The sequence below is a fragment of the Halichoerus grypus genome, chromosome 3, assembly GCF_964656455.1.
Source record: "Halichoerus grypus chromosome 3, mHalGry1.hap1.1, whole genome shotgun sequence".
NCBI lineage: Eukaryota > Metazoa > Chordata > Mammalia > Carnivora > Phocidae > Halichoerus > Halichoerus grypus.
Window position 1 is genome coordinate 201,611,094 of NC_135714.1, and position 17,348 is coordinate 201,628,441.

The following is a 17,348-nucleotide window of genomic DNA, read 5'->3' on the forward strand; positions in this document are numbered from 1 at the left end:
AGAGCCAGTGTTAATGCAGGGCCAAGGGTGGAAGAATGGAGCTTGAACCCTCAGGTGCCAGAAATAAAGGACAAACTCCACCAGAGGTGAAGGAAAAGCGATTCAGCGGGAGCTGGACAGAAACCAGAGGCAGACTGGACCCCAGGGGCTGGAGGCTGGAATGTCAGTGCCCACCCAGGGGGGCCGCTGTCCCAAATATCTGGCTACAGCCACCTAGCACCAAGCGCACCTAGGAGTCTGGGCCTTGTTCCCCCCCAAGGCCACCTCCTGGGGCTCTCTGAGCCCCCCCACGGCGGGCCTGCCGGCCTGAGCTGCCTTCTTCAGGAAGCCCCTCCGCATTGCCCAGCCTCAAAAACCAAACAGAACTGGTCAGAGGAGCCAACTCCAGGTTTTCCAGGCGGAAAGCTGAATCTAGCCGCAGCTAGACAGAGAAAAGTGTGTGCACATGACTCGCAGACTACTCAGGGCAAATGGCACGAGGGGTTATTTATTAGAATTTCGCTCTGGATTGCGACACCACCCTTCAGATCACCTCTGCGGTTGTGCAACCTCTGCCCTATAAATACAGAGACACTCCCGCCTCTGGAAGCCTCTGTCAGCTCGGCCTCCGAGGAGCCTCTCTGCCTTCACCGGGCGTCCCGGCCCAGCCTGCCAGGCGCCATGAGGGTCCTCTCCTTCCTGCTGCTGATTCTGTGCCTCCTCTTCTCCCACCTGGCCCCAGGTGAGCTTTGAGACCCTACTCTAGCACCCTTGCCCTGGGCCAGGAATTCAGGGTTTGAGTCTGAGGACAGCTGCCCCTTGGGTCCTGGGGGTGGAGTGGCAGAGAAGCATCCCCGAGGCTGAGGGGCAGGTGTGGGCAGACTGCGATGGGCAAGCCTGCTGAGCCGGGGGCCTGGGGCTTTCCCCCGAGCCCCAGGGACGAGCCCGCTGGGAGCACCCCAGGCTGACTCTCCCCAGCCCGCAGGGCAGCCCAGCCGCAGGAGTGACAGACCCAGGTCTCCCTCCCCGACTGTGCTTGGGGCTCCATGCCCTCGGTGCTTGGCAGGGATCGGGGCCCGTCGCAGGCAGCTCCAGCATCCCCCGTCTCCGTCTTTGTCCCGGACATCTAGAAATCATCCTACGTGGAAGGGGACCATGTACTCTCTCTGCAACATGGCTCCTCGCATTGAGAGGCCAGCTTCCTACCCAGGGGTGAGAGGTGTAGGCTGCCAGCCCCAGCGCACCCCGGTCACTGGGTGGGGCCTCCCAGGTGGCCCGCAGTAAGCAGGTGCACCTGCCCCTCCCACGAAGCCAGCTCACCCTGCACCTTTGACTCACTTCATGCTCGGGTGCTCAGGGGTGCACAGGTGGTCTTCAGTCTTCCCTGGGAAGTCCTCTCGTGTTCTGCGGACTGGGAAATCTCCCCAGGGCACAGGGAGCTTTCTGTCGGGCCGGAAGGGGGCAGCTCCCCTGGGTCAGAACAGCAGCGTAAGAGGAGGTGGGACGCTGCAGGTGGATCCAACTCGGGGACATGTTCTATCGTGGCCTCGAGCAAATCATACATCCTGGGCCTCAGCTGTCTCATCTGCAAAATGAGGGGGCCGTGGCAGGGAGCACTTAGAGCATGAAAGCTCCAAAGTTCCCTAAAAGATCCGACGGTGCTTCTCTGCATCATAGAAATCTGCTACATTTTCTCCAAGGACGACTCAGTCCCCCCATCTGGAAACTGGGTAGGAAAGTATTCTAATGCAGAGTTTTAAGTTTCCAGCTGGGACCCATTCGAGGGGTGGAGAAATCAGTTTAGTGAGTCGCCACCATGTTTTTTCAAAGAACCAACGATACGAGTGCATGCCGCCCAGGGAGCGCACACGCGTCTTATCCCACTCTGACTTCAGCTGCGCGCGTGCCTGTGTGCATTCACACCGAGGGGCCCTGTAAAATGTCTGACTGCAGTTCAGTTCAAGCTCAGAAAAGCTCGAGAGCCACTATATTAACTTGAAGAGTTATGTTCAGTCAGTCACCTCGACAGATGACTACAGGCATCTCATTCCAAGCAGAGAATATTAAAGTGTTTCCGAGGCTATGCGGGAACAACCAAACGTACTAATCATTCCGCAAAGCAATATTAGTAACGTGATGGAACGCTTAGTATACACAGGACTCGCTCAGACACCCCCAGGAGAAGCTACCCTACGCAGACAGCATGCAAATCCTGTCTGCACAACACTGATTCTCCCTCTGGGGACGGGACCAAGTTTATGATAAGACGGGAGCCGAGTGCTGCTTCTAGAAGGTGCTGCTTGGGTCCCAGCCTCACACTGTGATTCAGGCTGAGCCCTCACAGGGGATCAGTTCACTCCCTTTTCTGAGTGAGCCATTAGGGCTCGTCTACTCACCCATGGGGAAACTGAGGCCCACATTCCCCGAGGTGAATGGTGGTTGTGTGGTCACTGCCGGAAACCATGACTGGACATTCTCTTTTAGCAGTTTTTATCTCTATCAAAAAAGGGGCCGCCTTTTACTTTATACAAATCTTATTTCTGCCCCTTTTATCTTATAGAAATCTTATTTCTGTGAACACAGAATGATGTCCAAATGACAAGGCAGCTCGGGCCCCCCGCATCAGCTGGATGAGAACCCAGCCGAGGGGTTTAGAAATCAGGATCGTTTGGGGCTGCTCACTCACTGAGTCCACAAATATTTAGTTAACACCTACTGTGTGCAGGCATTGCCCTGGGGGAGGGGAAGAGAACACAGCCCGTGAAAGCATGACCTGACGTTCTAGAAGCAGAGCATGACAAGAAACCCAATTTTATAATTAATTATCTAATTACCATTGTGTTGTGAAATGCCACTAAGTACAGGGTGCTAAGGGAACGTGTGGCAAGGGGGCTGCCCTGGTCTCGAGGGGCCAGGAAGGTTTTCCTAAGGGAGCTGAGAAGGGAAGGAAAGATGGAAGTCATTTTGGTGTTCATGGTATTTAAAAAAATTTTTTTTTTCTTACTTCCTTCCTGACATTAAAAACTCAGGATGTGTCACCTAAAATTCAGATTTGTATCTTCTCTTAAGAACACGAGCAGATGAAGCCTGAACTCTGGGTCCAGCAGCTGTGAGCTGTAACAACTGCCCCCCTGCACTGCAGACCCCACCGCTCCCTATCGCTCGGCCTCAGCCTACTTCGCCGACTTTCCCTATCTGTCTGGCTGCTGTGGACATGCGCATTTGTGGGCCTGAGTTAGAAACTAGTGAAAGGAGAAGGGCAGGTGGGAATAAAGACAAACCAGACAGAAAGGCTATCGGGTGTGAAAGCCCAGAGAGGAAGGGAAATAAAACCCTGAAGCTCTCACTTTTACCTTAGTCCCCCCTCTCCCCAGGCCCGTATGGGGAAGGAAGAACCATTATCCTCATTTTGTGGATAAATAACTTGGCCGAACTCACAGGACTGCTAACAGGCAGAGTGAGGACTCGAACCCAGGCCATCCGCTCCGACGCCGGGGCTGCCGAGTGTCCAGGCAGAGAGGAGTCATGGGGGCAGGAGGCTCTGGGGCCTCACTGGGTGGGGTCTTCTGCAGCAGGAAACCATCCGGGTGTGTGTGGGCCCCAAAGATTTTTAAACTGGGAGAGGGACAGAATCAGAAATGGCTTCTTTTAGAGACTGTATTGGCAGCGTGGAGGCTGATTGGGGGAGAGCAAAGTGGACCCAGGGACGTGGGGAGGATGTTCTGTTTCAGCTACGCCTTTTCCCAGGTGGTTAGCACTTCCCTAGAGCAAAACTAACCAAACCCACTGAGAGAGGCATGGGCCACTCCTCAATACCCTTCCTTCCTTTCCTTCCGGGACACCATGGGCACTCCTGGGCGTCTGGGCCTCAATTTCCCCACCTCTAAAATGAAGGTTTGGGCAAAATGACTCCTCGCTCGCACATTCTGTGACCCTCAGAGTCTGCCCTGCCTTGTCCACACCTGAGTGTCTCACTCTGTGATCCCCACCCCAACCTGCTTGCCCAAATTCCTTTCACCTGCCTGACCTCTGGCAGCCACCACCAAGAATGTGTCTCCTATGGCCTCTGGGTCCCGTCGAGAAAAACATGCCCCCCCCCCCCAGCCTCAGACACAAGGGCCCTGCGGCCGCCAAACCAAGCTCCGCAGAGGCCCCTGGTCAGCATCACACGGGAAACTGAGCTGTGCTCACAAAATACCACACGTGGCGCTTTACAGCTGAACAAAGCGGTTCTATGAATGTCATCTCACTAAATGTCCCAGCATCTCTATCATGCAGGGACCTACTACCATCCCCATTTTACAGATTTTTTTTTTTTTTTTTTGGTAGTAAATCTCAGAAAAGTTGACTTTCAAATACCCAGCCGACAAATAACAAGAACTTGATTCCAGCTCTGGTTCCAAACCCCACATTCTCTCCACATGCTTCCCCAAGACCTCTGGATGTGTCACCAGGCACACGGGTGGATCTTAAGAATAATCTAGGCAGAACTGAATTAAAACTCTCATGAACTTCCAAGAGGCATTGCTGATTTTCAAGGCGGGAGTTGGCGAGCAGGGACCCCATGGGCTACGTGCCTGTGGAAGGGGGCCTCCGGTCTTTAGTTTTATTCCAGTTCAGTTTGGAATTTCGTTACTTGTTTTGCAGGAGTGGCCTGTGTATTTGATTTTGTCCCCAGATAGCTTAAGAAGATTCATAGAGGGGCCCCTGGGTGGCTCGGTCAGTTACGCTTCCAACTCTTGATGTCGGCTCAGGTCATGACTCAGGGTCGTGAGATCGAGCCCCGAGTCGGGCTTGCACTCAGCAGGGAGTCTGCTTCTCTCTCTCTCTGCCCCTCTCTAAAATAAATAAATAAAATCTTAAAAAGAGGAAGAAGAAGATGCACAGAGATGAAGTTGGATCCTCTCTAGCCTCCGCCGATGGCCTGAGCACCAGCATCACTCCTAAGTGTTTCGATGCCCCAGCGGCAGGGAAGCCTCTTGCTGGCGGGCAGCCCTTCCCCCGGCATGACTGCCAACCACCACCTTGTCCTGAGCAGGGAAAGAGCCTCAGCTGACTTGCTGAGGCCCAGAGGGCTCCGATCAGCTGATTCTGCACCTAGGACCAGGCTCCCGCCACTTCCCAGCACCGCGTCCCCATACGCCTCAGTAGGTGTGGGGCTCTGCGGCCAGAGGTGGGAAAACCCAGATTGCATTCTTTGTCTCCGTGTACCTGCGCGTTTGTTTGCTCCTCACGCATCTCAGACTGCTTGGTCCCACAGGTCAGGTGTTCCAGCTCCTGCCCTTTCTGAGAGCCTCCTGCCCTTTTCCTGCAGGTTCCTGGTAAGGAAAGGGGGCGCGGATCCTGGCAGGGGGCGAGTTGGGGCCTCATAGCTTTTCCAAAAACCCTTATCATTTTCACAATTCACTCTCGCCTCAGCCTGGTGGTTTTTTAGCCCAAGACATTTATAATTTAGTCAACAGCTCTCCAGTTTTGCCTTCCAGCACTGTTCCAAAACCTCACTAGTAGCTCTGATCGGATGACACAAAGGGGACCTTGGTGCCCACACTTCTGAGCAGAAGGACAGAGAACGAGCTCTGTTAGCAACCTGCTCACCACACTTCCATTCCCGGGATCCCCCCCACCCCCTGCTCCCTGTCTACCGTGCTCTGCACCCATTTCTTACTGAGTTTCCCGCCACTGAATCCAACCGTCCTTCTTTCAACCAACACCGGTTATCGCCCCTGAGTAGAGCAACAGTTGGTGTTGCCCCTGCATTGAGGTGGGATTTTGGACAATCCGGCTGTAACTGGCTCAATAAATGTACACGTGCAAGAGTCCCTATTTTCGCCGCAAGCATAGAAACTGGCACAAAACTGCTTTCCCAACAGGCCTGCCTCCGCTCTTTCTCACCCCCTCGTTCTTACCTAGAAGCGAGTTTTCTCTTTTCCACATTCCTCTGGTTTGTGGCGCTCTGGCGGCCGCCACGGGATGTGCGGGATCATGTATCTCAGGCCAGCTTCGTGAGCACCGACAGGAATGAGCACCAAGTTCCGGGAAGTGTTGTAAACCAGGAATGTACAACTTAATGAATTACAAAACAAGTAGACTGTGACCAGGGTTTAAGTCAAGAAGCAGGACTTGGCCGGCCCCTAAGAAATATCCCTCCAGGCTTCTCAGTCACCCACCCTTGCTCCTTCCCCCAGAGGTAATCACCGCTTGATTTTATGGTAATGACTTCCTATATTTCTTGGACTTTTACCATGTTAACACTCATGCTGAATAATATAGCTTGGCTCGTGCATGCCTTTCAGTTTGCTAGGTACCATGAGGTAGGGGGCATTGTGGGTCCTAGGATATGCATGTTCAATTTTGATTGATTGATAGATAATAGCACAAAAAATTTATAATTTTGGTAGATAACGCCACACCGCTCTCCAGTGAATGAGAGTTCCCATTGCTCCGTATCCACACCAATTCTTGTTATTGTCAATCATTTTTTAAATTTTAGGTGTCTGGTGAGTATAGTGGTATCTCGTTGGAATTTTAATTTGCATTTTCCTGATAAACACTCAGTTGAGCACTTTTGTATACAGTTACTAGCCATTTGGATATCTTTTGTGATATGTGAAAATATGTGTCTATATTTTCTATCAGATTATCCGTTTTTTCTTAATGATTTGTAGTAGTCCTTTTTATACTCTGCATGCAAGCCCTTTGTAACATTACAAATCTCTTCTCCTACCTTGTGCTGTAACTTTTCTCTCTCCTAATGGAAACTTTCCTTACACTGAAGTTTGTATCATGATTATAATGTGGCTAAATGTGTCATATCTTTTCCTTTATGGGTAATCCCTTTTGTATCTTAAGAAATCTTTCTTTACCGCCAAAATATGAAGAAAGTCTACAACATTGTCCTCTGATGACTCATTATTTCTCTTTTTTCATTTAGACTTACAGTCCACCTGGCAATGGTTTTTAATGTGTGAGTTAAGGGTAAAGTTGTTGTTTTTTTTTTTTTCAACATGAATATCCAATTGTCCCAGAAACAGCTCTAAGGAGCGCATCCCCTCCCCCCCCACCACAACTGTTTTCCTAAGCAGCTGGTCTGCCTCAGTTCTCCATACGTGTATGGGCCCCTTTCTGCACTCTTTATTCTGTTCCATTTGTAGGTTTGTCCTTGCATCTTTACCAAACAGTCTAATTACAGTGGATATATAATTAGTCTCAAAATCCAGTAAAGCAAGTCCTGCTACCTTCTTCTCCAAGAATGTCTTGGCTATTCTTGGTCCTTTGAATTCCTATATAAATTTTAGAATAAGCTTGTCAAGTTTTACTGCAAGAATCTCTTGATATTTTCATGGTATGGAGTTAAATCTGCAGATTAATTTGGGGGAAATTAACATTTGAAAAATAATTAATCTTCCAGTGCTTAAAACAGCATTCCCACTTATTTTGTTCTTATTTAACTTATCAAAGAATACTGTATTTCTTATATACAGGAGTATTGTATTTTCTTAGATTTATAACTAGGCATTTGATATTTCAATATGGTGATTTATTTTAATTTCATTTTATGTGTTGGTTGCTAATACACAGAAGTAAAATTGATTTTTTTATATTGATCTTATATACAGCAACATAGTTAAAATTTTTAATTAATTCCTTCTGGAGTGTCTACAAATAGTGACAATTTTATTTCTTTCTTTTCAACCCTTATATATATATATATATATATATTTTTTTTTTTTTTTTCCCCTTCTGTTCCTCCCCTGGCTGGTAACCTCAAGTAGAACGTTCAATGCAATTGCTGATAGCCATTATGCTGGTCTTGTTGGCAATCTCAAACGAAAAGTTTTCAATGTTTGAGCATTGAGTGTACTGTTGGTTATAGGCTTCTGTAGATTTTCTTTATGAGATCAAGGAAGTTCTCTCCAGTTTATTATTTGTTAAAAGTTTTTATCATTAATCAGTGTTGAATTTTTTTTTTTTAAAGATTTTTTATTTATTTATTTGAGAGAGAGAATGAGAGAGAGCACATGAGAGGGGGAGGGTCAGAGGGAGAAGCAGACTCCCTGCTGAACAGGGATCCCGATGCGGGACTCGATCCTGGGACTCCAGGATCATGACCTGAGCCGAAGGCAGTCGCTTAACCAACTGAGCCACCCAGGCGCCCCAAATCAGTGTTGAATTTTTCCAATATTTTTCTGCACCTGTTGGGACGACCATATGATTTTTCTCCTTTAACTGTTAATAGGCATTGACTGGTCTTCAAATGTTAAATGAAAGCTTGAATTTGTGAAACAAACTAAACTTGGTTTTATTCTGTTTGCTGACATTTTATATAAGATCTTTGCCTCTCTGCAGATCAGGGAGGTTTCCTTTTCTTTCCTTGCATTGCTGATCTTTTTAGATGGTGGTATTAAGACCAAGCTGGCATCACACCATGAACTAGGGAATATTCTATCTTGTTATTCTAAAAAACAGTGCTGCGTAGACACTATTTCTTATTTGTTGCTTGGTAGGATTTACTAATGAAGCCATCTTGGCCTAGAGTCTCATTTATGGACTCGATTTCTTTGATATTTATGGGACTATTTACATTTTCTATTTCTTATTTGTTTATTTTAGTGAATTGTATTTTTCTAAGAATTTTTTTATCTCAACTAAATTTTTACGTTTGTTCAGGTGAGTGTTCTATTTTTCCTATATTAATATATGAATAGAAAAATATTTCCAATTTTTCTATTTCCATGAACTATTCAAGTTTTTAAATTCCTAATAATTTTAATTTTTTATATTAGTAGAAGGTGCTGTCCTTGCTTTCCTTCTTGTCTGCTCCCAGCCTTGACAAGGGAATTCTGTACTGTTAGTTCTGACTAAAATTTGAAAACCAGTGGTCCGGCGATTCTAGATTCTTTCCTGAACATTAGACGCATCTAAGGAGTTTTTTTCAAACGCCAGAACCTAAACTCCACCCCAGAACAATTAAGTGTATATTTGTAAGATTACCCCAACTGACTGAATGTGTATGCAGCATGGAGAACCACTGGTCTACACCACAATTTCTCAGCCTTGGGGCTACTGACATTTGGGGCCAGATAATTCTCTGTCAGAGGGCTGTTCTGTGCATCGCTGGTCCCTGACAGCACCTCAGGCCCCCACCCACTAAATACCTATAACATCCGCCCCACATACCCCAGAGTGGTGACAACCCACGATGTCCCCAAACATTGCCAAATATCCAGTCACCAGACACCCACAGTTCTAGGTCAGATGAGGCAGCTGTAACAGGGATACGGATTAAATAGGAGGACAATTTCAATGGGTATGAGAACCATCTTTCCGATATGCAGAGACGTATGACATTAGAAGGGACCGTCCCCTCCATCACAGCTGGTGACGGCCTGCTGTGTGAATCAGCTGGACGGGGCCATAACAAAAGAGCACGGGGGGGGGGGTCTCCTTCAACAACAGACATTAATCCTCTCCCACTTCTAGAGGGGATTAATGAAGTTCAAGGTCAACGTGTCAGTGGGTTAGGCTTCACCCAAGGCCTCGCTCCTCGGCTCGCGGATAGCCGCCTACTCTCCTGTCCTCATGTGGCCTTTCCCCTGTGTGCCCACATCCCTTTATAGGTCCAAATGTCCTCCTCTTATAAGGATCCCAGTCCTATTGGATTAGAGACTACTTTTATGACCTCATCTAACCTTAATCACCTCTTGAAAAGCCCTACCTCCAAATACAGTGATACTGTGAGGCCCTGGCTAGTGAGGACATCAACATACACATTCTGGTGGAGGGGACACCGTTCAGGCCATAAGACCTATCAACGGAGGCAAGCAAAACAGTGGCTTGACCCCCACTTACTGGGGATATCGTAGGGCGGCTATCAGATAGAGCAGAAGACTAGTCTAGAAACCTTCTGATTATGAGATTCTGGGATATTAGGAAGAAGGCAGAATGAAGTCCAAGTGGACAAAACAGTGGAAGCGTTATAGAGTAGCCATACTTTCAACCTGCCCTGAACGGAACACAGATTTCAGCGAAGATGGTGATAGGAGAGATGGGGGAGCAGGGATTCCGGTTGGAGGGGTTGGTACAACCAGGCGGCACGGGAGTGGGGGGAGTTTAGGACGCTCACGGAGTCAGGAATGCACTTCGGCATTACTAACGCACAGGGTGTGTGTCTGGGCAACTTCCTTGGGGACTAGCTTGAAATCCCCGCACACCTTAAAGCTCTCTGGGCAGCAGGAAACTGCTCAGGAAACTGCTGCTCATCATTGGCTTCCCTCTGGCCATAGCTGGCACAGACCTCGGATGGTGCAAAGTCTTGGAAGAGAAAACTCTTTGCAGGGCTTTGCAAAGAGTCGCTTTACCAAATATTCTAAAATCACTGTGGCGGCAAGCCGTGAGTCTGAAGTGTCTTCTTTCCCTCCTTACAGGCGCTGGCTTTCTGACAGGTCTCGGCCAGAGGTCTGACCACTACATCTGTGCTAGGAAAGGAGGCACCTGTAACTTCTCCCCTTGCCCGCTCTTCACCAGGGTGGAAGGCACCTGTTACGGTGGGAAGGCCAAGTGCTGCATGCGTTGACTCTGAGCTGGGCGTGATGGAGAAAGGAAGTCCAACGAAGTATTTGTAATCGCTGTTTTAATAAAAGAAGACTTTTTTTAAGCATACCTCTTTCCGACCAAAATGACTCTTGTCTCCTTTAGGAAGAGGCTGAGAGAGTCTGGGGGTTAGGAGCAGAGATGGGCCAGGCCACAGGGCCCGTCCCGCACGGCGTTGGGCGATGCTGACCAGGCTTGCGCAGTGTCACCTCCACTGCGTGTCATTACCATGCCAAGTGTGGGCGATGCCGAGGGTGCCCATGAGACCAAGGACACACACATGAGGAGGGGACGAGGCCGAGGAATCCTTGCCTGGTCCAGGCGCAGCTCACCCCAAACTCAGTGGTCTTAGCAGCCTGTTCCGTGAAACAGCCCATCTGCAGAGCCCAGAGCAGCCCTTTCTCCTTCCTGGGCCTGGGGCAGTGGGTGGGTTCACCTTAGCATCCGAGAACCTCCCTTAGGGCCACAAAACACCTCCCGTAACTTCCCTTCTCCAGGCCTCGTGTCCAGCTTCCCGCTCCGCGATCACACAGCCTCGCCCCGCATCAGTGACGGAAGCCTCTGTCCTTCTCAAGTCACTCCTCGGCCCGCAGACACCTGTTGGGGAGGGAGAGCGGGTTGCTTGCCCTTTTTTCCGATAAATTTTTTACAACTCCTGATGACACATGCGGTTCTGCCATCTGCAGTTTGGCAACGACAATTTCATGTTCCACGTCCATACATTATAAGCACAGATGAAAAGCAAACACTAAAAACTTTTGCTCCTATCCCCCAGCGGCAGGTTCCGTCATTAACCGCTGTCTTTTGGGGGCGAGGGGAGAGGCAGAGGGAGGGGAGGCTGATTTGTGTTGTGGACGTTAACCACCCGGCTTTCTCTGTGACACACACATCACAGAGGGCTACTTCCAGTGCATCCAGGCCTCTCCCTTCCCTCTGAAAAGCCGAAGAAATAATCCAGGAGCATTCTATTTTGAAAAGAAACCTCAGGCATGCTGTCAACTTCCCTCTTCAAGATATGGCAGTCCTCCCTGGGAGCATTCCTCTGGATGTCAACTCAGATTCCCAGATAAGCCTTCCCACTTAGGACAGCCAAGCTTTGGGTTTCCCAAGACCCAGGTCTTCCGGCAGAAAAAAAAAAAGACCCACATTCTGTGTTTATCTCACATTCTTTGGTTTATCAGGTTGTGGTGATTTTCCCTGCCCTGCAGGAGCTCTTCAAGTGACCAAAAGCAAATGGTCCTGGATCCCCAGCCACAAAGAGGCAAGTGACTGTCCCAGGAAGAGGGTGGTATGCCATCGACGGCACCAGCACCACAAATAGCAGGCCCTGGACCAGAAAGGCGAGCGTGATTCTTGCAGCCCCTCCACGTCTAGGACATTTGGTCCCAGGGCTCCTATTACAAGGGGGTGGCACTCCTGACTGCCCATTGCAAGGGACTGCAGCTGATCAGGTTCTCATCTTCTCTTGCCGCCCGCCCCCCCCCCCCCCGCAATGTCGTGCCGTCCCTCGTCCATCCAAACTCCTCTGAGCCTTTGCATTCCCTGCCCCTGCCCACCCAGGGCCTCTGCAGGCTTGCAGCTTACGGAGAAGCCGATACACCCAAATCCTGTCCTCCTTCGATGAGGCCCTTGCTGCGGCTCCCTCCTGCACTTGAGCGGGACCAGCCAAGCTAGCCCACTCCTCCATTTCCCCCGTGATGCACATTCATCTCCCTTCTCACCACTACTCCCACCATTTCAGCCCCCGCTTTGCTCACACGGGAATGAGGGCGACATCGCCCGAGCCACCGCGGAGGGAAGATGGCCCTGGAGTTAGGGACGCGCTTGCCTCTGTCTACAATCCACTGGACTTTGGAACAGTTGCAAGGGCCAATGTCTGGGTCCTCTGATAGCATCTGCTTAGATGAAAAGCAAGTACTGACTCGAGTAAGCTCCACACACAGTCCCGGGTCCAGCTTTAATGCTGTGGCCGTCGCTAAGGCATGAATGAGTCACGTACCTTTAGAGCTGATTCAACACGCTCACTGCCCTGAGTGAGGCGTGTCCACTGAAGCAGATTGGTTTTGCACGGTTCCTTTTTTGAGGAGTATCTCCCACCTCCTAATTCCTGGTGCCCGTTAGGGTGTTGTGGCTGATGGAAGACCAGCTTGCCCTCGGTGCATCTGCCCATGAGTGCCGAATCCCCGGGAAAGAGTACCAGGTATCGCTGCTCGGGCTTGCGGTCAGCGGGCGCACGAGCTGCATCATCCACCTGCCAGGGCCCACCTGGTCACAGACGCATCTTGGAGGAAGGCGGGATGTCATACACCACACAAAATACACCCTAGGGGCGCCTGAGTGGCTCAGTCGGTTAAGTGTCCGACTCTTGATTTCCCCTCAGGTCGTGATCTCAGGGTCCTGGGATCGAGCCCCACGTCAGGCTCTGCACTCGGCATGGAGTCTGCTTGTCCTTCTTCCTCTGCTCCTCTCCTGTTCTCTTTCTCTTTCTCTCAAAAAAATAAAATCTTAAAAAAAAAAAATACACCCTAGCATTGCTTCAGCTCTTGATAGTAAAATCACACGGCCTCATATGGAGACAGTGTGCCATCCTGACTTTGTAGCTCATGGGCCCACAGGGCATGTCACCCAATCTAGTCAAGGGATCGGTGATGGAACTGCAGTGAGCCGAAGAAGCATTCTTGTTCTGATGGGCACTAATACGTGGTAGCCATTCATGATTTTGTCATAGGTTTCCCTGACAGGGGTCTCCCTTAATAGTCCACTCCAAGCTTTCCTCCAAAATAAATATGAATGAACAGGAGGGAACTGAAGCTCCTTCTGCATGTGGTGGTCTTCAGAGTTAAGGCATCTGTATCAGTCAGTGGTCTCCAGAGAAACAGAACCAACAGGATGTGTGTGTGTGTATATATATCGGGCAAGATTTACTTTGAGGAATTGGCCCATGCAATTATGGAGACTTCATGGGTCCAAAAGCTAATGGAGGTGGGCCAACAGGCTGGAAATGTAGAAAAGAGTTGCAGTTCACGTCCAGAGGCTGTCTGCTAGGAGAGTTCCTTCTTTTTGGGGGAGGTCAGTGTGTTCTAGGAAGGCCTTCAACTGATTGGATGAGGCCCACCCACATTATAGAAGGCAATCTGCTAAAGTCAAAGTCCACTGATTTAAATGTTGCGTTGTATATGTGTTCTTTTCTGCTTATTATGTTTTGATATCTAAAATAATGGAAAACAAAACAAACCAACAAACAAATAGAAAACCTTCCTGGCTGGGGAGAGACTGCACCGCCCAGGGCTAGCTGATTCTTAGAGCAAAGCCCCAGCCAGGAACATGCCTTTCATGTGTAAACTGACCCATCCAGAGCCACTCTCCTCCGTCTGGCCCGTGCACCCCGGGAGACCATATTCTTCCGCCTTAGTCATCCCAGGGCAAGGTACCAGCCTACTAGAGGCTACCCCTCTAGCCTCAAGCCTTCCAAAACTATTCCAACAAGCCAATCCCAAACTGTGAATCCTGCCCTGCTTTGCCTCCCCTCAGAAACTCCAACAAAAGCAGTGGCCTCAGTCTTCCCCTCCCTCCTGTATTCTGCCTCCTGGCCACCATGGCGTCTCCATGTGCCCCCGCATGGTGCACTGGGCCTCCCATCTCGAGGACCCGCGAGTGTGATACATTCTGTTTCCTTGAGCCTCTCGCCACGTGGCTGCACCTGACTGACCATCTCAGGGAAGAAGACGGAACACCTGGCGTCAAGAACAGCACGTCTAGTCACCGGCCGCAGGGGACTTAGGAGATGCCCCCTACGGGCCTGGCGGGCTGATTGACCGTCCCAGTTGGGCTCTACCTTTGGGGACGATTCGGTGGCTGTTGCCGTTCTGTGCACTGCTCTGCTTTTTGTTGCCAAGGCTTCCGACCAGAAGTCGGGGCTGTCCTCCTCCTAGAACTCAGATTCCCCTTGCGGCCAGCCTGGCCCCACAAGAGGGGGAGAGGTCCCCCAGCCCTCCCCACGGGGCTGGCGTCACAGGCTACAGTGACCACAGAGGCTCCACTGGAGGGAGGGTAGGAATGTGTTCTCCCCGAAGCCGGCTCCCTGGGGGTCAGGTGAGGGCTGGGCAACCGTGAAAGTGCTCAGGGGGATGAGCAGCACGAGGATATGGGGGGCGTCCTCATCCACGTTCACCTTCCTCGGGTTCTGCCTAACCAGTGAGGGGTACTCCTTCAAGGGAAGCCCACCACAGTGCCCCAGGAGGGTCCATGCCACGGGCAACCCCTTCTCTTCTGCATGTCTTGATGCTGTTTCTCTTGGTCCCCGGACCCCATGGGGTGTCATGGGTCCCTGGAGCTGTGGCTCACATTTAACAAAAAAAGGGACAGGAGAAGGAATAATTCATTCCGTGCCCCCTAAAATACCTGAGGAGTTTTCCTAGCTGAATAAATGTACCCCCAGGGTTGACAGGAGCATTCAAGGAGATGACTTACGTATAGCGCCGACTCAGCGTGATCCCTGACACGTGGCAATGACAGGACGCGCCGCTCCCTTTCCTTCTCTCTGCCTTGCTCTTGGGGGTGTAGCCATGGGGAGGGAGACCTGTCGTCTTGTCCAGCGGTCAGTGGTCAGGAGCCTGGCTGGCCATCTGCACATGGCCCTCCACCACCTCGTCTGCCTGGGTCACTAACAAGCTGGTTTTTCTGCCTCTGTGGGTTGAAGAGCCTCCATCCATGATAGCCAGAGTCTGACTCAGCGCTGAATCAGAATATATGCGCAAGAAGAGAGAAGTCACCTGTACTCGGAGACTCAGAAGATCACAGAGCTAGAACCATCACAGTTGAACGTGGACAAGACCTTGCAAACCATTCATGGTGGGAAATGGAAGGAGACCCCGGTCTTAGCCCCTCTCCACTATTTCCTGGACCCTGACTTTTCCTCCCTTAAAATCATGCCAAACATGCTATTTAAGCCATGATATGCTGATGAGAATTCACTCAGTAAACTATCACTGGTTTGAATGAAACATCTCAACTCATCAGGTCACAAACCAAAACCACTAATGGTATCTCAGTCCAATTGCATAACTTTTTGGAAACTTTGAGTTATTAAAGAATCTCCTTTGGTTATGAAGATGCAGGTTTGTCTATTTTTAAACTTCAATCTCACATCCTATGGGAGGTTCCTGCCCCCGTGTATGGGCTACCCCAGAGGTGGAGGGTATGTGAGGGCTGGGAAGGGGGTCCTACCTCAGCCTCTTTTCCCTCTTACTTAGTCCTTTGGATGGGGGGAGGGGTGCATAATGTTTGCTCTTCCAAAAGAACACACTTTATTAGATTAGAAAGATTTCTGCTCCATTGGGCTGCTGATCGACACTTCCCTACCCGTCTCGTGGGCTGCATTTGCTGGTTCTCCAGAGGACCCTACAGAGCTTCCCCCTTCCACCCCTGGCCTGGGACATCGGGTTCAGGCTCGGACTCTCCCCACCAGCCCCCATCCAAGGCAATAGCCCTTGGGATCCATCTTTTGATATCTTATCACCCAGCAGGTGGCTCACTAGTGACAGGCAATGAGGTGACCTAAGTCCAGCCATTCCCAGTGTCCCTGCCAGAAACATCCAGATCCTTGAATGCAAACGGTTGGCATCTCGGGTGCCCGGCCAGCACAGCACCAAGCTCTCCCGTCTTTCCCCTGTGCCTGCTCCATGCCCCAGGGGAACGTGCCCTCTCTCCAGTCATAACTCATGAGGGCCGCACCTGCGAAGGTCACCCACCGCCATATTTGCAGAAGTAGGGAGGAGGACGCACTGGATGTGTGTGCTCCCCAGCAGGAAAGGAGAGGGTGAGACAGTGCAGCTCTGCAGAGGACTGAGCCTGGGGACGTTGCAAAGATAGCAAGATGCCGAATTTCCTAAAAACACATCAGTCAGTGGCAACACAGGAAGAGGAGAATCTGAAGGGAAAGAGTGATTGTGTAAGATTTGGACTGATATGATATTAAAAACTAGATGTGCTTCATTAAGATGTTGTAATACATAGGCTGTGTCCAAAGTTTGGCCATTGTAGATAAAGCTGCTATAAACATTGGGGTGCATGGATTCCTTTGAGTTAGTGTTTCTGTATTCTTTGGGTAAATACTTACTAGTGCAATTGCTAGATCGTGGAGTAGGTCTATTTTTAGTTTTTTAAAGGACCTCCATACTGTTTTCCAGAGTGGCTGCACGAGCTTGCATTCCCACCAACAGTGTGAGAGGGTTCCCTTTTCTCCACATCCTCGCCAACACCTGCTGTTTCTTGTGTTGTTGATTTTAGCCATTCTGACAGGTGTGAGGTGATATCTCATTGTAGTTTTGATTTGCATTTTCCTGACGGTAAGTCATGTTGAGCATCTTTTCATGTGCCTGTTGGTCCTCTGGATGTCTTCTTTGGAGCAATGTCTGTTCATGTCTTCTGCCCATTTTTTAAATGGATTATTTATCTTTTTAATGAATGGATAAAGAAGATGTGGTATATATACACAATGGAATATTATTCAGACATAAAAGAGAATGAAATCTTGCCATTTGCAATGACATGGATGGACCTAGAGAGTATAATACTAAGCAAAATGAGTCAGTCAGAGAAAGACAAATACCATATGATCTCACTCATATGTGGAATTTAGGAAACAAAACAAATGAGCAAAAGAGAAAAAGAGAGAGAGACAAACCAAGAAACAGACTTTTAACTACAGAGAACACACTGATGGTCACCAGAGGGAAGGTGGGTGGGGTATGGGGGAAATAGGTGATGGGGATGAAGTT

The 17,348-nt window shown here is 49.8% G+C and overlaps 1 protein-coding gene across 1 annotated transcript; it reads left to right on the forward strand.

The window, feature by feature from the left end:
• Positions 1–583: 583 nt before the first annotated feature.
• DEFB1 (defensin beta 1) lies at positions 584–10,638 on the forward strand. The gene is made up of 2 exons (XM_036081018.2): positions 584–721; positions 10,404–10,638. Exons 1-2 carry the CDS (start codon positions 661–663, stop codon positions 10,550–10,552), a joined length of 210 nt encoding a protein of 69 aa, XP_035936911.1. The 5' UTR covers positions 584–660; the 3' UTR covers positions 10,553–10,638.
• The last annotated feature ends 6,710 nt before the right edge of the window (positions 10,639–17,348 follow it).

What these genes read in the sequence shown, in the direction of transcription:
- DEFB1 (XM_036081018.2), top strand. Translation starts at nt 661, where the DNA reads ATGAGGGTCCTCTCCTTCCTGCTGCTGATTCTGTGCCTCCTCTTCTCC. An exon ending in CTTCTCCCACCTGGCCCCAG is followed by an intron (nt 722 to 10,403) that starts GTGAGCTTTGAG and finishes CCCTCCTTACAG; the next exon opens with GCGCTGGCTTTCTGACAGGT.